This window comes from Camelus dromedarius, chromosome 10 (genome assembly GCF_036321535.1).
Source record: "Camelus dromedarius isolate mCamDro1 chromosome 10, mCamDro1.pat, whole genome shotgun sequence".
NCBI lineage: Eukaryota > Metazoa > Chordata > Mammalia > Artiodactyla > Camelidae > Camelus > Camelus dromedarius.
In genome coordinates, this window is record NC_087445.1 from 6,882,068 (window position 1) to 6,900,550 (window position 18,483).

Genomic DNA, 18,483 nt, shown 5'->3' on the forward strand with positions numbered 1-18,483 from the left:
ACCTAAGTTGAAAAAGTAATCAGTTGGGGCTGGAGCAACTGGGGCTTCTTAGGCATCTCGCTCTATTTCTATGTAGTCTCTTATTCATGGTCTTCTGGACTTCCTACATGGCTACTCGAGGATCCAAGGGCATGTGTCCTGAGAAAAGAGACCTTGGCAGAAGCCATATTGCCTTTTATGACATAACATCAGAAGTCACACAGCATTACTTACTCCATATTCTGTTTGTCAGGTGAGTCATAAAAGCCTAGCCAGTTTCAAGAAGAGAAGAAACAGAATCTGTCTCTTGCAGTGGAGTGACAAGTTTCAGGAAAAGCATGTCAGACTGGAAATATTACAGTGGCCATTTTCTGACAATATACTATCCCTCAGTTGGCTTTTACCAACCATGATTCATCCTGAGCAATTAGGCATATTGCAGCCCTGAATAAAAATTAGGATACATTTCTGGTGGGAATATAAAATGGTACAGTCACTGTTGAAAATACTTTGATGGTTCCTCGAAAAGTTAAACATAGAATTACCATAGAATTATGACCCAGCAATTCTAATCCTACATAGATATCCAAGAAAATTGAAAACAACCTTGTTTTGGAATGTTCACAGCAGCATTACTCATAATCGCCAAAAGGTAGAAACAGCCCAAATATCCATCAACTGATGAATGGATAAACAAAATGTTGTATATCCACACGATGGAATACTATTCAGCTATAAAAATGAATGAAGTACTGATACATTCTACAACATGAGTGAACCTTGAAAACACACTGCTAAGTGAAAGAGACCAGACACAAAAAGGCCACATGTTGTATGATTCCATTTATGTTAAATGTTCAGAATAGGAAATTCCATAGACATAGAAAGCAGATTAGTGTTTGACAGGGACTGGGGAGAGGATTGAATGGGGATTGACTGTTTAATGCGTACAGGGTTTATTTCTGAGATGATGAATTTTACCTCTTTTTGTAAAAATTGGGTTTCTGTTAGCTAGGAAGAAGTATGAGAATCACTGGTTAGCAACCAGTTTCCTGTTTTATGAAGAAAGGAAAGCCTGTTGGTCTGAGAAAGTACTTATTTTTCTTTGATTTTTGATGTTTTTTTTTTTTGCTTAATGTAGAATTTTTGGTTGACATTTTTTCCTCCCAGCACTTTGAAGATCTCACGCCATTGTCTTGTAGCTTGTGTAGTTTTTTATGAGAAGTCTGCTATATTTGTATCTTTGTTCCTCTTTATGTAATGTTTCTTTTTTTCTCAAGCTGAAGAGCTCTTTCTCTTTAGTTCTCAGCAGTTCAAATATGATATGTCTAGCTGTGTTTTTGTTTATCCTGCTTGGTATTCTCTGATCTTCTGGGATTTGTAATTTGATATGTCATTAATTTTGGAAAATTCTTAGCCATTATTTCTTCAAATATTTCTTCCCCATTCCCTCTTCCCCTCCCCCTCCCTCTCATATTGGCCCACAACTCTTGTATGCTTTTTTCTGTTGTGGGGTCTTTTTCCACTTTTTTCCTGTGTTTCAATTTAGATAATTCTATTGAATTATCTTCAAGTTCACTGATTCTTTCCCATGTGTCAAGGCTAGTGATGAGCTAGACAAAAGAAATCTTTATCTGTGTTACCATGTTTTCTATTTCTAGCATTTCCATTTGATTCTTTCCTGGAGTTCTCATCTCTCTGCTGAAATTGACCCTTCTGATCATGAAGGCTGTCCACCTTTTCTACTAGGTCCATTAATGTATTAATCATAGTTCCTTCAACTTCCCTGTCAGAATAATTACAATATCTGTGTCATATTAATTGCTTTTTCTCTTAATAGTGTGTCATTTTTCTCTTCCTTCTTGAAATGCCTTGTAATAATAATTTGTTGAAAACTGGACATCTATTGTAAGGCAGTAAAGACTGAGGTAGATGGTTTTTGTGCCTGGAGATGGGCGCACCTCTCCTTCTGCTAGGACTTTAGTGTAAGAGATTGAATCAGTCTAGTCAGGATCTGACCTGCATTAGGGTTTTGTTTCTGCTATGGATACTGTCAGTGCGTAATAGGCTTCCAGTGTCTCTAATATTACCTGTGTTTACCTGCCCCACCCTCAGCCTTACATCCTCCCTCAGTGCCTGCTCCTCAGAAAATATCTCCCTTCATGTTCTTGATGCTGTCAGCAGTAGACTGCTGTTACCTGTTACTCGATGCTTACAAGCCTCCTTGACAGGGCAGGGGAGACATTCTCTGTTTTTCTGATTCAACATCAGTTTTAGATAGGCACTGTACCCCCTGGGTCTTACAGTTAAGGCCACCTTTATGCTCCTACCCCACCCTCTGTTGGAAGACTACTAATAGTCTGGGTCTCACAGGGGTAGGGTTTTTTTTTCATCTTTCTCCAGGCGCAGTTTGCTGCCTGATGACAGAATTTACTGCCCTTCACCCAGAAGCTTATGGCTTTTGTTCTATAGGAAGACAGGGGAGACGGATCTGGGTATGGCTCGGTGCCTTTCTCTGCAGTGGCTGCTCTCCCACAGGCCTGTACCACAAGGAAAACTTTCTCAGGAATTGCACACTGCTCCAGTCTCTCTTGTGAACACATGGTAAAGTGAACAGAGACGAGCCTGGAGATAATTGTGAATTGGCCTTGTACTTGTGGCTCTCAATTTCTGTATTCTCATGCTGGCCTACATTTGGCCTTTAGCAATTCCGTAAAACTTAGTGCTGAATTCTTACCAGCTTGATGGTGTCCAGGAGTGGAGTCAGCCCCCAAATAAGTAAGTAAGTGCACCTGGGCTATACCTTGGAGGTGCCTGTCTTTCCTAAAATTAAGATTAATTAGGTTGCCTTGGAACCTCAGCTCTCTAATAAATTTCAAAAAGTTAAGGATTTTCAGACTGTCTTGTGATTTTTTGGTTGTAATAGTGGAAGCAATGCTGTTTCCAGGTTCGCTTTGTCCTAAGCAGAATCCAAAAGCTCCTGAGAAACCTGTTTTGTAATTAAACCTGTTACATGTACTTGAATGCAATTCTTAACTTTGAATACAAGTACCAACTTCACTCATTACTCAAAAATAAATACTAAATGGATCAAAGGTGTAATCTTTAAAAAAATGAAACCATGAGTACCTGAAGAATTGTGAAGAACTCCTTTATAACTTCAGAGAAGGAACCCTTTCTAAGTTTTTTTTTAAACACAGAAGCCATAAAACAAAAGACTAATAATAAGACTAATGAATTTGACTACATAAAATGCAAAATTTTCTGCATGGCAAAAAATCATCATTAACATCAAATAACAAAAAAATATTGGCAGAGGGTGGAGATCAAGATGGTGAAATAGAAGGACATGGAGCTCATCTCCTCCCACAAATACATCAAAAATACATCTACATGTGGCACAGTCTTCACAGAATACCTACTGAATGCTGGCAGAAGACCTCATACAACCAAAGCTGCAAGTAAGACCACAATGTAACCAAGTGGGATGAAAAGAAAGGGAAAAAAAAGGAATCGGTATGGGATCTGCACCCGTGGGGGGTGAGAGGGGAAAGGTTCCCTAATCTGGGAACCCCCTTCACTGGCTGGGAGATCAGCTGGGACAAATAGGGAGCTTCAGAGGCTCAGAGGAGAGTGCAGCAGCCAGCTTGTGGCAGTCAGAACAGTGAGGGACCAGCGCACGTGGTCCTGATCACGTCACTGCACGCCCCAACCTAAGATGGGCATCTACTGGTGCACATGGGGGCTGAGTGCTGAAACCTGGGCTTCAGCAGACAGACCCAGGGAGAGGACGGTGGCTGGCTGTGGGGAGATGCACAAAGGGACTGGAGTGTGGCCCAGGCCACACTGTAGCTGGGGGTGTGCACAGGACAGAGCCCAGGTCCACCATAGAATCCCCATTGTTAGTCGGCATGCAAAAGGAGAGGCAGGGTCCCCACCATAGCAGCCTCATTCTCAGCATGCTCACAGTGGGTGCGGCTCTGCCTCTACGCAAGTACTGGCAGGTTGCCCACACACAGGAAATCTGAGCCAGTTCCCGGTGGCCACGCAACCTCGGATGTGGGGCTGAAATCTGACCTGATTCCCAGTGGCTGTGCAACATCGGTGAATTTGCGCTGACAGTGGTTTTGTAAGCAAGCAGCTGCAGGACATCTGAGCAGATTACTGGTGCTCTCGTGGCTGGGGTAGGTCTAGCATTAACAGCAGCAGGATTTGTGGGTGCGGCACATGAAGGTGGGGCTGGGGTCGGGGCTGGGGTCTGGGCTGATTCCTGTAGTTCCCACGGTGGGTCAGGTGGACAACTATAAGTGAGTCCGGGTCCCCTACTACAGTGGATCTTTGTGAGCGCAGTGCCTAAGGGACATCCAGGTGAGCATTCTCACAGCTGAGGTGGGTCTAAGGGCAGTGCCAACAACAGTGTCCTTTGTGAGCCCGAACAACATCTGACAGGCAACACCACAGAATATATGTATATATATCTGAATCACTTTGCTGTACACCAGAAACTAATACAACATAGTAAATCAACTGTATTTCAGTTTTTTTAAACATCTGCAATACATACAAAGGGCTAATTTTCTTAATATTAAAAAGCACTTGTAAATCAAAGATGAAGATCAATCATCAGTGGGCAAAGAATAAGAACAAATAATTAAAAGAAAAGGAAATAAACATACAAAAAGTGCTTAGCTGGTGGGGAGAGGGTATAGCTCAGTGGTAGTGTGTGTGCTTAACATGCATGAGGTCCTGAGTTCAACCCCAGTACCTCCATTACAAGTAAGTAAACCTGATTACTTCCCCCTAAAAAAAAATTTTTTAAAAACCAAAAAATTATTAAAGAAAAACAAAGGAGGAGCAATCAAAAGGTGCTTAGCCTACCTTAAGACAAATTTATAAAACAGATTTATAAAACAGATTTGTTCTGCATCTGTTGATAAGCTTCTCTCCTACCTGGAACACACTCCTTCGCCCACAGCCTGCACTTACAGATTCAACTCCAGTGTCACTCTATCCAGAATCACTTCTTGGGTTGACAAAGATAAACATTTGATAACATTGAATCAACACGTATGGAAAGAGAGGCACCCTTACACAGTTTTGGTGAGGGTACAAATCCATACAATTGGTGGGGCAATTTGGCAACATCAACATTTAAAATACTCAAACCCCTTCATCCATCAGTTCAACTCTTAGGAGTTCCTCCTACCTAAATACTCATAACTGTGTACAATGATATACACATGAGTTTCATGTCAGCATTATTATTCAGAGAAAAAAACTGTAAATAACTAAATAGCCATGAAAGTAGAATTGAAGATAAATTGTGTTGTAGTTCTAGCAAAGAAGACTGTAGACAAACATATGATGTTGCTTATATGTGGAATCTAAAAAAAAAAAAACCTACAAATTTTATTTACAAACCAGAAATAGACTCCTGGACATAGAAAACAAACTCTGTCTCCTAGAGGGGAAAGGAGTGGAGGAGGGATATATTAGGAGTTTGGGACTAACAGATATACATTACTATATATATAATAGATAAATAATAAGGACTTACTGTATAGCACAGGGAACTATATTCAATTTGTTGTAATGACCTGTAATGGAAAAGAATCTGAAAATATATATTTCTGTGTATGTATAGCTGAATTGCTTTGCTGTACACCTGAAACTAACATTGTAAACCAACTACACTTTAATAAAAAATAAGAATTTTTTAAAAAGACTGTATAGCCATCAAAGAAAATTATATACACAAGATATATTCTTATTATTAAATTTAAAAATATAGAAAACACTGTCTGTAATGTTTCCATTTGTGAAAAAAAAGTGTATCATTTTATTTATGCTTCCTTTGCCAAATCAATTCTGAAAGATATACAGGGAAGAAAAAGGGAGACAAGGATGAGAAAGAGACATACTACATACCTGCCTTTGGAATTCTGTACCATGTATATCTGCCTACTTTAAAAAAAAATTTTTAGTTATTGAAATAAAATAAATGCCTCCATCAAGAGACCTCACCCCTGCTCCTCCAGTCTTCCTCCTCAAGTCCAATCCAGTCCATCCCCCTGCATCTCTGCTAGAGATAGACTGCATTTCTGATGCACACTGTAGCTCATTCCTCAGTGTTCTGCATCTGTTAGTAAGTTTCTCTCCTACCTGGAACACACTCCTTCGCCCACAGCCTGCACTTACAGATTCAACTCCAGTGTCACTCTATCCAGGAACCTTCTCTGACTATCCTGATCCTCACTATGCTTTCTCCCCTCAGGAATGGGATGTTTGTGACCTGGGCCTCACAAATGAGTATATGATTCCATTTGTTCTATATTGCTGGCTTTTACTTTGTGTGGATTAGTCTTATCTTGGGAATCAGATAGTGAAGTGTCTTGACAGCAGGAAGGTGACATGATTGAAATGTCTTTGTACCCTTGACACTGCCTAGCTTAGGACTGAGCACAGACTGATAGCTCACCATGCCAGCTGGGTAAAGGACTAGATGCTGGAGGAAGAACCAAGAAGCATCTTCAGAGATAGTGAGCCCAAGAATTTTTTGGCTATGAGACCACTGTCACCAGGGCAAGACTCTCTCAAGGAAATCCAGAAATTCTGAGATACTGGAGTCCATCACGGTATCCACAGACAGCCAAGCAGGTAACAATGTCTAAATCAATAGTCAAGGTGTAGGACTGATAGGTCCTGGGGCGGACTGGAAAACACCTGACATGTCTAAAAGTTACCAAAATCCAAGTTAAAAAAAAAAAACTCAGGTAAACATTATACATCCAGAGTAGATAAGCAGGTCCATGAGTAGCAATTAGTTTGTGACCCTTAGTTGGAAGTAGCTATTCATCTCTACAGAAGTCATCTTCCTGAGCAAGCAGAATGCTGTCACATGGGTAAATGTGCTTTAGAACACAGAACTTTGGATAGCGCTCCAGAAGTGAACCAAATTCATGTGCCTCCATAGAAAGCAGTGTTTATAATCTCTTCCCACCACACAGAATGGAGACTTCCCTTCCTCCACATATTTAAATTTAAAAATAAAGATTTTGCCTTTCCCCACCATTTCAGCCATGGTCCCCTTCATACACCTCTGATTTCCCAATACCCACTGCCTGTAACATCAAAGCTCTCCGTTCCCAGGCCATAACCAGACTCTGCCGTCCCTAAGCTCATATGTGCTTCTCATATATATTCCCAGTACAGGTGGGGGACTTGATAAGAGTTTCCTCTGTCCCAAGCACTCTTCCTCAAAAGGTGCCTTGTGTCCCTTAACACTCAGTTTTCAGGGGATGGGTGACCAGACAGCTGTCTTGAAGGGAGAACTGAGCCATCTGGCTGGTGGAGGGTGTGGAGAGTGAAGACAGTGAAGACATTGCCTATGAGCAGCACCTTCAGTCCTTAGAACCAGACACCCTTATCTACAGACTGAATCACCACATGGGCTTCCGTAGACAGGTAAAGGTCTTTGACACCGCACCTGCCTTGTGAAACAGGAGGGCTTTGTGATGCAGTCTGCTGGCCTGGTTCCATCGTCTGTGAGGTGGAAACGACAAGGCATAGCATGGGAAGGCATTAGGCACCAGTACCCTAAATGCCTACATACAGGGATGGTTGGTCTTCTCATGCTAATGAGGTTTAGACCATGCTGAGCCCAACTTTTGTTCTGTGGGATCTAGGGTATCCCTTATATACCTATGGCTCCAACTTTATTATTATCCTAATTATCTGGCAGGTGAAAAAGTTACCATGGATTAACATTGGAACCTAAAAGGAGCTGCTGCCGGGTAGGGAAACACTATGACCATGACTGAACTAATTAAGCCTCAGATAAGATATATGCAGTTATTCTATAGTACTTTTCTTCTCGGAGACTAGAAATAATTCTTTGCCAGGCCATCCCCACAGTGTATTCTAATTGAAAAATCAAGAATCTCTCTATCTGGCCTGGGTTGAGTCCTAGATAAAATGGAATCTACTTCATTGGATCATTTCTGTCCTTCCAAAATGGGGGATTTTTCTGATTGGTGGACTTAGTAAGCAAAAGTCCTTGGCTGGGAACCACTAACTATTTGATCAGTTCCATTATTCCTCCTGTATCATGCTAAGCCCCCTGAAAAATTTGTCCTGGGAAAGATGACAGGAGGTATGGAATATGGAGAGCCCTGAAGTAAGCACAAAAATAGAAAAATGAAATGTTCTGGTGAAAGGGTGGAATATAGGAAGGAAATACAGTAGAGTGTATAAAATACAGACAGCTATATAGAAAGGGACTGGGAAATGTATATTTCCTTTGTTTCATTTGGGATATGAAAAAGAAAATGGTGTCCCAGCTTCACACTAACTCTTTTGTCTTTAAGCATCACTGAAAAGTCAGACAAAGGGCTAGAGATGCAGCATCAAAAGGTAAAGTCCTAGTCTCTGCTCTGACACCCCTCCATGGTGGGCAAGGTTCCCATGAACCCTGTCCCTCAGTGACCCCTGGTGCCAGGAGCCAGGTGCTCTACCATTGAAGGCTCCAATTCCCCAAATTGACAAATTCTCCCAGAAGAATTTTTGGGGTGGGAAATCAGACCCTGGGAATGTTCCAAAATTCTCCACCTTACCCTCAGGAATGAAGAATGATGAAGTAGGAGAAAAGTCCTTAACTGTCATTTACTAGTTCTATGACCCTGTGGAAGTCACTTCGTCTCTCAGTCTTGCTACCATGAAATGGGCATCTGATGATCCTGCCTCACTTACAGTGTGGTTGTGAAGATCACACGAGATCAGGTCCAGGAGAGCACATCATACCTGGTTACGTTGTACACAGGCATGCCTTAACAGCACTAACTGCTGGGGTTTGCAGTCTCCTCACTCAGAGGCCTTCAGCTCCCTATAGGATGTGCCTGAATCCTCTCCTGCTCCATGTAACACTGTCTCCTGGTTTCTCAGCTAGGAGACTTTCCCGGGAAGAAGCTGAGAAGCCGTGGGAGCTGCTCTCTGTCATGAGAAGGTGATTTCTTGCTCTTTACAGTCTCCCAACTCCCAGCCTGGCCTGTGATCATTTCTCTGGTTGGCCTGGGGCAGAGCTGGGGAGAAGGATAATGGCTGGGAGGGAGCCAGACACAGTGGAGCTTGGAGCACTGGCCAAGAGGGTTGCCAGGGCAGAGGGGGATCAGAAATTTCAGGAGAGAGTTTTCTAGTTCTGCTGTGGGCTAGGCTCACAGTGGTCCTGGAATTCAGGATTTCACTAGTGTATAGTTCATAAAAGACTCTACATGGGTTTGCTCTCAGCAGCAAGGTAAGTTATAGTCAAGAGAATGGATAATTAAGTGCATAAATAAGTCGTCATTTTAATATCCTCTTTACAGCAATACCCTTTTAAAGGCAGACCCCTGGACCTTGCTGACATTACCTTTCTGGTCCTGTCTTCAGGGAGGCCAGTTCCTGGGACAGCCATCAAACAGAAGCTTGTCATATTATCCCCTTCTTAATATCTCTAGAGAATGGGAATGGACTCCCAAGAGATACTGTGTACCCTGTAATCCCCAGAACACAGAGTTCCCACAATGACCACCTTTTCCAGTTTTGAAATTCTGAATCACAGGCTGCAGCCTCAGCCCCAAAAGAGACTGACTCCAAGTTCTAGCTGGTGATGTTCCTGGTGCTGCCCCATCAGCTAACCACTGGCTCCCCCATCTGCCTGGTTGCCTTTTCCTAGCTCAGCTTCTCAGCACAAGTCAGCAGAGAACCCACCCACCTCCCAGTCTCTCAAGGCCCTGCACTTCCATCAGTTGTCTGAGACCTTGCCCAGTAAGCCCCAGGGCCTCAGCCAAGCCCACCATAACTTGCCAAATGGCATTTCCCTAGGAGGAAAAAAGTAGATGAGTAAACACCCAGCAGGTGCAGGCCCCAGGGCTTACAGGGCTAGGGGAGGAAAGAGGCAAATGTTGCTCCATCAGTAACCAACAGTTGCCATGTTTCCCTTTCCAGCCAGGGCTGGCTTCCTCAGGAGGGGAGTGTGCGGCAGCTCCTGTGTGCAGACCCCTGCTGCCAAATCTGCAATGCCATGGTGCTGGAGATTCAGCAGCTGGTGGTGGGTGAGAATACCCTGGTCTCCCCAGCTTCAGGGGGGCCATCGCAGGGCTCCTCTTGTCTAGAGATTTTGTCCACATCTAAAGTGTCTTTTAAGCAGAGTATAGAGCATCGTTGCCCATGCTCCAAAGACTTTTCACTTCCACCTGCAACCCTCACAGTGTCACAGAAATCCCTAACCCAGTCAGCTGCCCAGTCAACTGGTGCAGTCAGCATCCATGATTACTGGGCTGAACACCTCAAACTAAGGCAGGGATTTCAAGTCCCAGAGGTGTCCAGGGGCCCAGAGACTATGTTTTCATCAAGGCTCGAAGAGCCTCGGATTTCAGTGAACCTGCAGAAGGTGATGCAGAGCAACTCCAGCCTTGCCTATGGGAACCAAGGCCAGCAGTCCTTGAATTCCCAGGGGTCTCTGCTGACCCTGAACCAAGAAATCACTACCTTGACACATCCTGTGGCCTCACATATGGTCACTGTCCTCCCTGCCCACCTGCCATTCCTCAGTCCTGAAGTCCTGAGGCTTCTTGAGGTACATGTGAAAAAAAGGATGCATTTCCAGAGGTGGGGGCTCCCCAGACTTGTAGAAGAGTCTCTGAGGCAGTTTATGCCAAATCCGCCATTATTCTACCAATCTGTACATAACCAACCAGTTTCTTTCATCCAAAATGATAGTTTTCAGTTCTCTGTTGAGAAATTTGGGACCACTTCATACCAGAACTGGGGTTCATGTATGGCCAGCCAGCCCACCCAGGCCTTCTGGGTTTCTGAATGGTCCATTATGGACCCAGAACAAAGACCCCACTACCAGCAAATCCCAAACCATACGGTTCTTGCCTTGTCCTCTCCAGCCCTTAAAGAATTAAATGGCCTCTATCTCATGCCTGGGCAACCGGCTAATGACTCAGTGGGCCATGTGCAGCAGATATACAGCCAGCTATTCTGTGGCCTCCCTTCTCTGCACAGTGAGTCCCTGGTTGACACCTTCTTGGGTTCTCAAGGCTTCTCCATGAATGGGAGCATGTCTAAGCCCCACTTGAACGATCCTTTTCTCTTCTCTCCTCCCTCTAATGCCTAAAACTCCAACCTGGTCAGCTCCACCCTGTTCTCCATCTTCCCCAAATTGGATCGCTCCACTTGACCACCAGCAAGCTCAGATCAATATCCCATTTCTGACTCTCGATGAGTATGAAGCCTTGGAGTGGCACCTGCTGCAGAAGCAGCTCCAGCTTCAGTGGGGCCTGCCAGATGTTTTCCAGAGAGATCAGCACACCCAGAGTCCCATGCAGCATGAGCCCTGTGAAAAAGCCCAGTCTTCTGAGACTGAGAAAACTTCCTGGCCAGGGAAGCCCATCTCAGTCCTCACAAGGGAACTACTCTTCCCAGAGCATGCCAGTAGGCTGCTGGAATTCCACCTCCAGAGGCAGTTGATTCACCATTGCTGGGGCCTGCCCCAGAAGATCCAGCAGTCCATCCAGTTGCTCCTGTCCCCCAGTGACCAGAGGACTCTGTCCTGGAGCAGCACAGCCCTAGACAATGTGAATGTCCCCCAACCTACAGCTCTAGAGGGCATTGGGGTTGGCGACCCATTCCCAGCCATCATGGACCCAGTGTCAGCCCCCATGCCACACTTGTTTGTCTAGACTAAGGCAATATTATAGAGCCACATTGACTCCAAATGTGGGCAGATTCACCAAGGCAAGGTTCCTGTCTGCATATGTGGCTCTTGGGAGTGCAGAATTCCTGGGGGCCTGAAAGTAGCTCCCTTCACCAGCATCCCAGAAAGCAAGCCCCAGGAACTACAGGCAGCAAATGACCCAGACCTACAACAGAAAGTTACACCCTGGATGCCAGTGGTCCTTGCTCAGCAGCAGCAAGCCTTACCAAATGCCATCACAGGATATCCTAAGCAGCCCCAAACCCTGTCCAAGGGAGCCATTGAGAAACTGGAGACAACTTTACGGCACAAGTATCTGGCCTTCTTGTCAGGGCTGCCCACTCTTTATTATGTGGCTCTCTCCAGGGCCTTGGATCCAGCAATCACTTGCCAAGCTATGATCCCAGAGACAGTGCCTGGGCCTGCTGAATTCCCCACAGAACCTCTGACTCAGATGACCTCACCTGAAAAGCAAGTTCTAAATCCTGGGCCAGGCTTTCAGGATGCCAGCAAGGCTTGTGCAAACACTGCAGATGAATTCCAGACTGAAGTGCAGGTGGAAGGAATAATCAAGATGGTGCCTCTAGAAAGCCAGACAGAGGCTGCCAGACCCTGCTTAGTCACGGAACCTGTCTTGGCCAAACTAAATTTCCATCTGAGAAAGAAGATCCTAGAGATACAACTGGGAGTTCCCATAAGGGCAAGAGAGTCCAGGGAACAAACTGTAGCAATCACAGAGAACATGCACACAGGAGTCTCCTGGGAATCTAGACAACCAAGGAAAAACACTGCTCCAGGAACTCCGCATCCCACCAGATATGCCACGTGCCCCAGATCCAGAATGGTTCCACTTCAAAGAACAGCTGGCCACTGAGTTAAAGGCAGTGCATCAGAAACAGAAGCACCCCAGTCCTAGTGAAGTACCCCATGGTTCTATCCACTGGACCTCCAAGATCTCTCAAGCCAGCAGGGACATGACAGAGGCCCAGATGCTTTGTTTTCAGCTGGAGGCCAGTGTAAACAACCCCAGCCTGGAGGAGGCCTGGAGCCCTGAGCCCCAAAGCCCTGACAAAAGCAAAGACTCAGCCCAAGTACCCAAGCTGGCAGAAAAGAAAGGCAAATCCAAGTCAGCAAGGGACCATGGAGAAGGGGATGCCGGGTTCGCACTCTCCTCCACAAGAGAAAAAAGCCACTCAGCTGAAGCCCAGAGGCCAGAAGGGATGCTTCTCAACAGGACACCCCATAGCCCCTGGCGACGGAGACATTGCTTTCACTTTAATGCTCCCTGTCAGCACAGTCCCCAGTATCGCCCTCAGCTTAAACTCCCAGAGCTACCTCCTGCAGGCCGTGGGGGGAAAGACTCTGAGAAGAATGACCTGCAAGACAGTCAAGCCAAGCGCAATGTCATCAGCAGATCAGCAAGGGTTCCCGAGAATGCCCAGCCCGTGGTGCCCCAGGCATCACAGGGCCAGCCTTTCCGGGGCCAACCCATTCCGGGTAAGCCATTGCAGGGCCAAACTCTACAAGGTCGGGTTTTGCAGGGGCAGGTGATGCCAGGCTGTACCCACAAGAGGCCAGCCTTCCAGAATCTGGCTTAAGAAATAAGATGAAATTTTTTCTGCACTGTTTTAACCCCAAGACAAAAGGCAAAGGGCAGGAGAAATCCATGTCCTCCACATCTGAGAAAATGGCCAACATGAAAAGAAAAAATGTAGAAAAGAGCCTGGGTCCAGCCAAAAGTTCCAAGGGGCGAACTAAGACAGAGATGACGAGAGGGAACCCCAAGGCCCAGTTTCCCCCCACTGAGAAGCAGGTGGGCCTGGCTGTCTTGCATGTTCCCCATTCCCCAGACAGTAAGCTCCGGCACCGCTCCTGCCCCCATCAACCCCACTCTGCCTCAGTCCTGGGCACCCCCCACCACTGCCCTCGGCACTGTCCTCGAATGGTTTATGCCACCCAATCAGGGAACCCACCCCAACTCTCAACTCTCACCTCAGAGGGAAATACTGGTGTGCTCAAGAAGACCCAGAACAAGCAAAAAACTCTGTAGTCTCTGCAATGTCTGCATCCCTTGAAGAGGACTGCTACTATCATTTTCATTAACGTGCAGGTGGGCAGTGCCACCCAAAATACACTCTGTATCTCTCAGCAGAGAGTTGTCTGCCTGCTCCTTCTCTCCACTGTGGTATGTTCAGGGAAGGCATAAGGGAGGCATAAATGTCCTTCCTAACTAGGGAAGGAGCTTTAACCCATACTTAAGCTGGGTCAGCATTCCACACAACACACACACACACACACACACACACACGTGCTGGACTGTGAATAAAGGGATTTGAGCAGAGAAGAAAGAACCTTGTCTAAGGTACACTGAAGGTAAAAGTCAGGTTTGAATTCTATCATGGTGTCCTTGGGCCCAGAGGAGCAGTGTAGACATGAGGATACTACTGTCAAGAAGGAGTGGCCAGGAACCCCACAGGCAAAATTCACTGATGACATCTATATATGCCCACAGTCTGGAGGGGAGTGCCACTGATCCAGCCTTGAGGAGGTGCTTTGTGTTTACCAACAGCATATAGCTAATACAACTAATGTCAAAAGCAAATGATAGACTTTCCACTCTCTACTCCCTGTTGGCTATTGGTTAGATCCCTCTGGAGAACTTGCCTGGAAGGCTGCTGGAGCTCTCTTGCCTGTATCCCACCTCCACCCTCCAATGCGTATCAGCCACATGGAATGAGTGACGCCCAGAATGAAGATCACAGTAGGACAAGGAGAGGGGCTGGTCCCCCACCCTCAAGGGTAGGCAGGGAGAGAAGCAGGGAAGGAGAGCATGTAGATGGGGGTCTAAGTACCTGAAATAGAAACTAACATGTCCCTGAAGAGGGCATGATAAGAGAAAAGGCTGGTTGGCTATGTACTCAAAAGAACCTTGAGTCAGGAAGCCAATCCAATACCCAAGTGCTTTTAGGGGATGGAGAGGAATAAACTGAGTTTTGGTCTGTTGTCCTAGTGTGATGAAGAGCAGTGAGTTGAGCCTTGTTGTCTAAAGGCAATGCAAATTAATCCAAAATTTCTGAACACTCACCCTCCACCCCACAAAACTGTTCCCCTATGTCAGGGATTGGTATGACTATAATCCCATGTTTTTGCTCAGCCCAAACATAAAGTCAGTCGCTGTGTTCCAATTTTGATATATCTCATCTTTGCCCCCTTCTTTCTATGTTTACTGCCTCTGCTTGTTAGGTTACTCATCCATTCTTGCCTAAATAATACAATAGTGTTTCATATCCCCAGGCTTAGAATAGTGGATGGTGCATAATAATACCTTAACAGTACTGAATCCAAAGTCTGGGTTGGGGAGGCAGATGAATCATAAGTATGATGAGTGCTATGGAACAGAGAATCCTGCCACAGGATTACTGGGGTACTCAGCTGATGAAGACCCCAGAAAGGTCACATTGAAAATAACCTTGAGTATGGTGTACACCTAACTTATACAGTGCTATTTATCAATTATATCTAAAACTAAAAAAAAATAAACTTGAGAAGTGTCATACATTCAATTAAAATATTTGCTTACTTACTGTATGCAAGGTACTAGAGCAAACATAACAAAGACAGGACTTAGACAATGGAGCTCATGATTATATGGGATAGACAGGCTCACACGCCCAAATTGTTTAATCAACATAAATACCTGAATGTCCAATATTCACCTCAAATTACAGAAGAGTGAACCCTTGATTTCCTGCCCCAAACTATCATCTAAATACACATAAGAAACATGCTTCAATCACAGTATTCACAACATCAGTTAATAGCGACTCTGTCTTTCCAGTTGTTCTAGACAAAAACATTAGTGTCGTCCTTGACATTTTTTTCCTAACCATATATGTCCAATCCATCCTGTTATGTCTACCTTCTGAAATGAATTCAGAACATGACCACTTCTCACTCACACTGCTGCTATGATTACTGCAATAGCATAATAACTAATCTCCCAGCTTCTGCCTGAGACCATACTTCCAACAGTCTATTTGCAACATAGAAGCCTGATGGTCCGCAGGGAAGGTCCTGGCTGTAGATGATTAGATAGAACAATAGATATGATGATGATGATGATGATGATGATGATGATGATGATGATGATGATGATGATGATGAAGAAGAAGAAGAAGAAAGAAGAAAGAAGGAAGAAGAAGAAGGAGAAGGAGAAGGAGACGGAGAGGGAGAGGGAGAAGAAGAAAGAAGAAAGAAGAAAGAAGAAAGAAGAAAGAAGAAGAAGAAGAAGAAGAAGAAGAAGAAGAAGAAGAAGAAGAAGAAGAAGAAGAAGAAGAAGAAGAAGAAGAAGAAGAAACAGAAGAAGAAGAAAAAACAGAAGAAGGAGGAGGAAAAGGAGAAGGAAAAGAAAGATAATAGAGATAGAGAGTGAGAGAGATCTAAAAACATGACTGGGTAAGATTACCAAGGCAATGAATGTAAATGAAGGAGACAGAATCTAAGGGCCAGGCTCTGGGATACACCAACATTAAGAAATCGGAGTGAAAAGTAGGAACCACTAAGCAGAGACTAAGAAGTAATAGCCAGTGAAGTAGGAGGAAAACCAGGAGAGTGTGGCATACTGGAGGCCAAGAGAGGAAAGTATTTCAGGAGAAAGTGATCAACTGCATGAAAAATTGCCAATCGGCCAAATAAGATGAGGACTCAGAGTTGATTATCAGATTTAACAACACAGAGATCATTTATGGCCTTGAGAAGAACAGACTCAGGTGAGAGGTGGAGGTAAAGGCATGACTGGAATGGATGAGAGAGAGAGAGGAAGAGCAATTGGTGAGAGCAAGTATCATCAACTGCTTTAGGGCGTTTTTTCCCACAGTTGCAGAAAAATAAGGGAATAGCATCAAGAGGGTTTTTAAAGGTGGGATGTTGGATGTTGATGGAAAAGATTCCTTCAAGAGGGATAAACTAAGGACGCAGGCAGAAAGGGAGAACTACCAGAGCAATGTCACGGTGCAGGAGGAACAGAATGGGACTGAGTCCCCAGGTTGAGGGTTTGGTCTTGGCTAAAAGCACAGATGCTTCACTGGTGGTAAGTAGAGAGAAGGTCACTGTGATGAGGAGGGACTTTGAGTACCATGAGAAAAACAGTTTCCCTACAATTAAGAGAGCAGGGCCGTAAAGGGGTGAATGAGGAACAGGGAAGGACCGTGGCTGAGGGGAGGGGCTGATACAGAGAGCCAAAGTGAGAGATGAAGAGGAATTCTGGAAGTTACCTTGGCAAGGTTTTTTATTAGGGCCTAAGAAGTTGGTAGTGGCCTGTGAGCCCAAGTGGGCAGAAAAAAAGAGTTTAAGTTGGTGATCACGTGTGTGAAGCAGGTGTTCTTGGAATACAGGGAGAGAGATGTCAGAGAAAGCCTTAGATACACAGAGCATGAAGAGGATAGGGCTTGAGACTGAGAAAGAGGGCAGGTGTGGCATCCTAGTGTCCAGCCAGGGACCAGGGAGTTTGGGGAGTGGGAGGAGAGAACTGGGAAGCAGAAAGACAGAGGCCACCCTGAGCGGATGGGAGGGACCTCTCTTTTGGACACCTCATTTCTCACAAGGTGGCACTTCTGCACTCCCACCTTCTGACCTACCACAGAGGAGCCAAAAGCTGGAGGAAGGGCAGGAAGCACTGCAGCTTCCTCACGCTGTGGTATCGGGGCCATGGGATGCTCCCGCCTCACTGATTGCTAAGCAAGTCCAGGATGGCTCAACGTACCATCAGTGCAGGAGGTGGGGGCACGACTCTCTTCCTCTGACAGGACCCAGCACTTAGCACAATGTGTCCACTGCTAGCAGGATGCAGAAGCCAAGATGGGATGAAGCAGGAATGCGTCCCTCCACTGAATGGTGATTCTCTGCCTGCCAGATGGGAGTCCAGCCCCTGTTGAGTCCCCCAGGGCGAGGAGGCACAAGGCCCAGGCCTGCTGAGCCACACTCTGCAGTGTTTTCCTAAAGCATCCCCAAAGATCATAGGAGGTCTTGTGACAGCCACATCCTCCCTGCCTGGTGGCAGGTGGGCAGAGAGCCACAGAGCAAGGAGATGAGAGGGAGGCCCGGAATGAAGGGAATTGACTCAGAGGGGTCACAGCAGCGTCAGGTGGGAAGCCGAGGTTAATGTGCACACATCCTGGCTTAGGGACAGTGGGCCCTTCCTGTGGTCCCCCATAGGCTACCTGCCCCAGACCAGAACAGCATGAATTCATAGTGCTGACCAAGGTTTGCAACAAAGGGCTGGGGGCAGAGAAATGAGCTGGAACCAGGACCTTAAGGGTTCTCATTTCTCAGCAAAGCCAAGAGCTGATGCTGCAGGACGTTGCGGAGGGATGAAGCCTTGCTCATCCCATTCTGTGACCCTAGCACAAGCCCCACCTTCCAGCTCCCCCAGGCTCAAGAGTAAAATCAGAATGAAAACTCTCAAGTATTTACTACCCCAGGATTGGTGGGAGATGCCAGGAATATACCATGCTTGCTTGGGAACTCGGGCGTTCGCCTCTGCCCTCTGAGATACCATATTGTCACAGCAAATGGCTCTGACCTTCTGGAGCCCTTCTCTTGGTCCCTGCAGAGAGCATTTCACAATTCTAGAGAGAGAATTCCAGGCAGCTGATACCTGCAACGGGGCAGAACGGCTTCTCCACACAATCACTTCTCCTGTGAAACACTAAGTCCTAGCGAACAGAGACCCTGGCTGCTGCGTTTTTGGACCTTCTCACTGCAGCCCC

General features: G+C 45.6%; 1 protein-coding gene and 1 long non-coding RNA gene across 2 annotated transcripts in view; one reads left to right on the forward strand and one right to left on the reverse strand.

Annotated features, from left to right (window-relative positions):
• LOC116151801 (uncharacterized) overlaps positions 1–18,483 on the reverse strand; it is a 134,800-nt gene that overhangs the window by 73,953 nt on the left and 42,364 nt on the right. The gene's annotated exons all lie outside the window — the stretch shown is intronic.
• SPATA31F1 (SPATA31 subfamily F member 1) lies at positions 7,426–13,795 on the forward strand. Its single transcript, XM_010975867.3, is given in 8 exon segments — positions 7,426–7,728; positions 7,730–7,772; positions 8,346–8,391; positions 8,920–8,980; positions 9,961–11,121; positions 11,123–12,460; positions 12,462–13,291; positions 13,294–13,795. Coding segments are annotated over 8 exon segments (4,050 nt in total). The 5' UTR covers positions 7,426–7,630; the 3' UTR covers positions 13,767–13,795.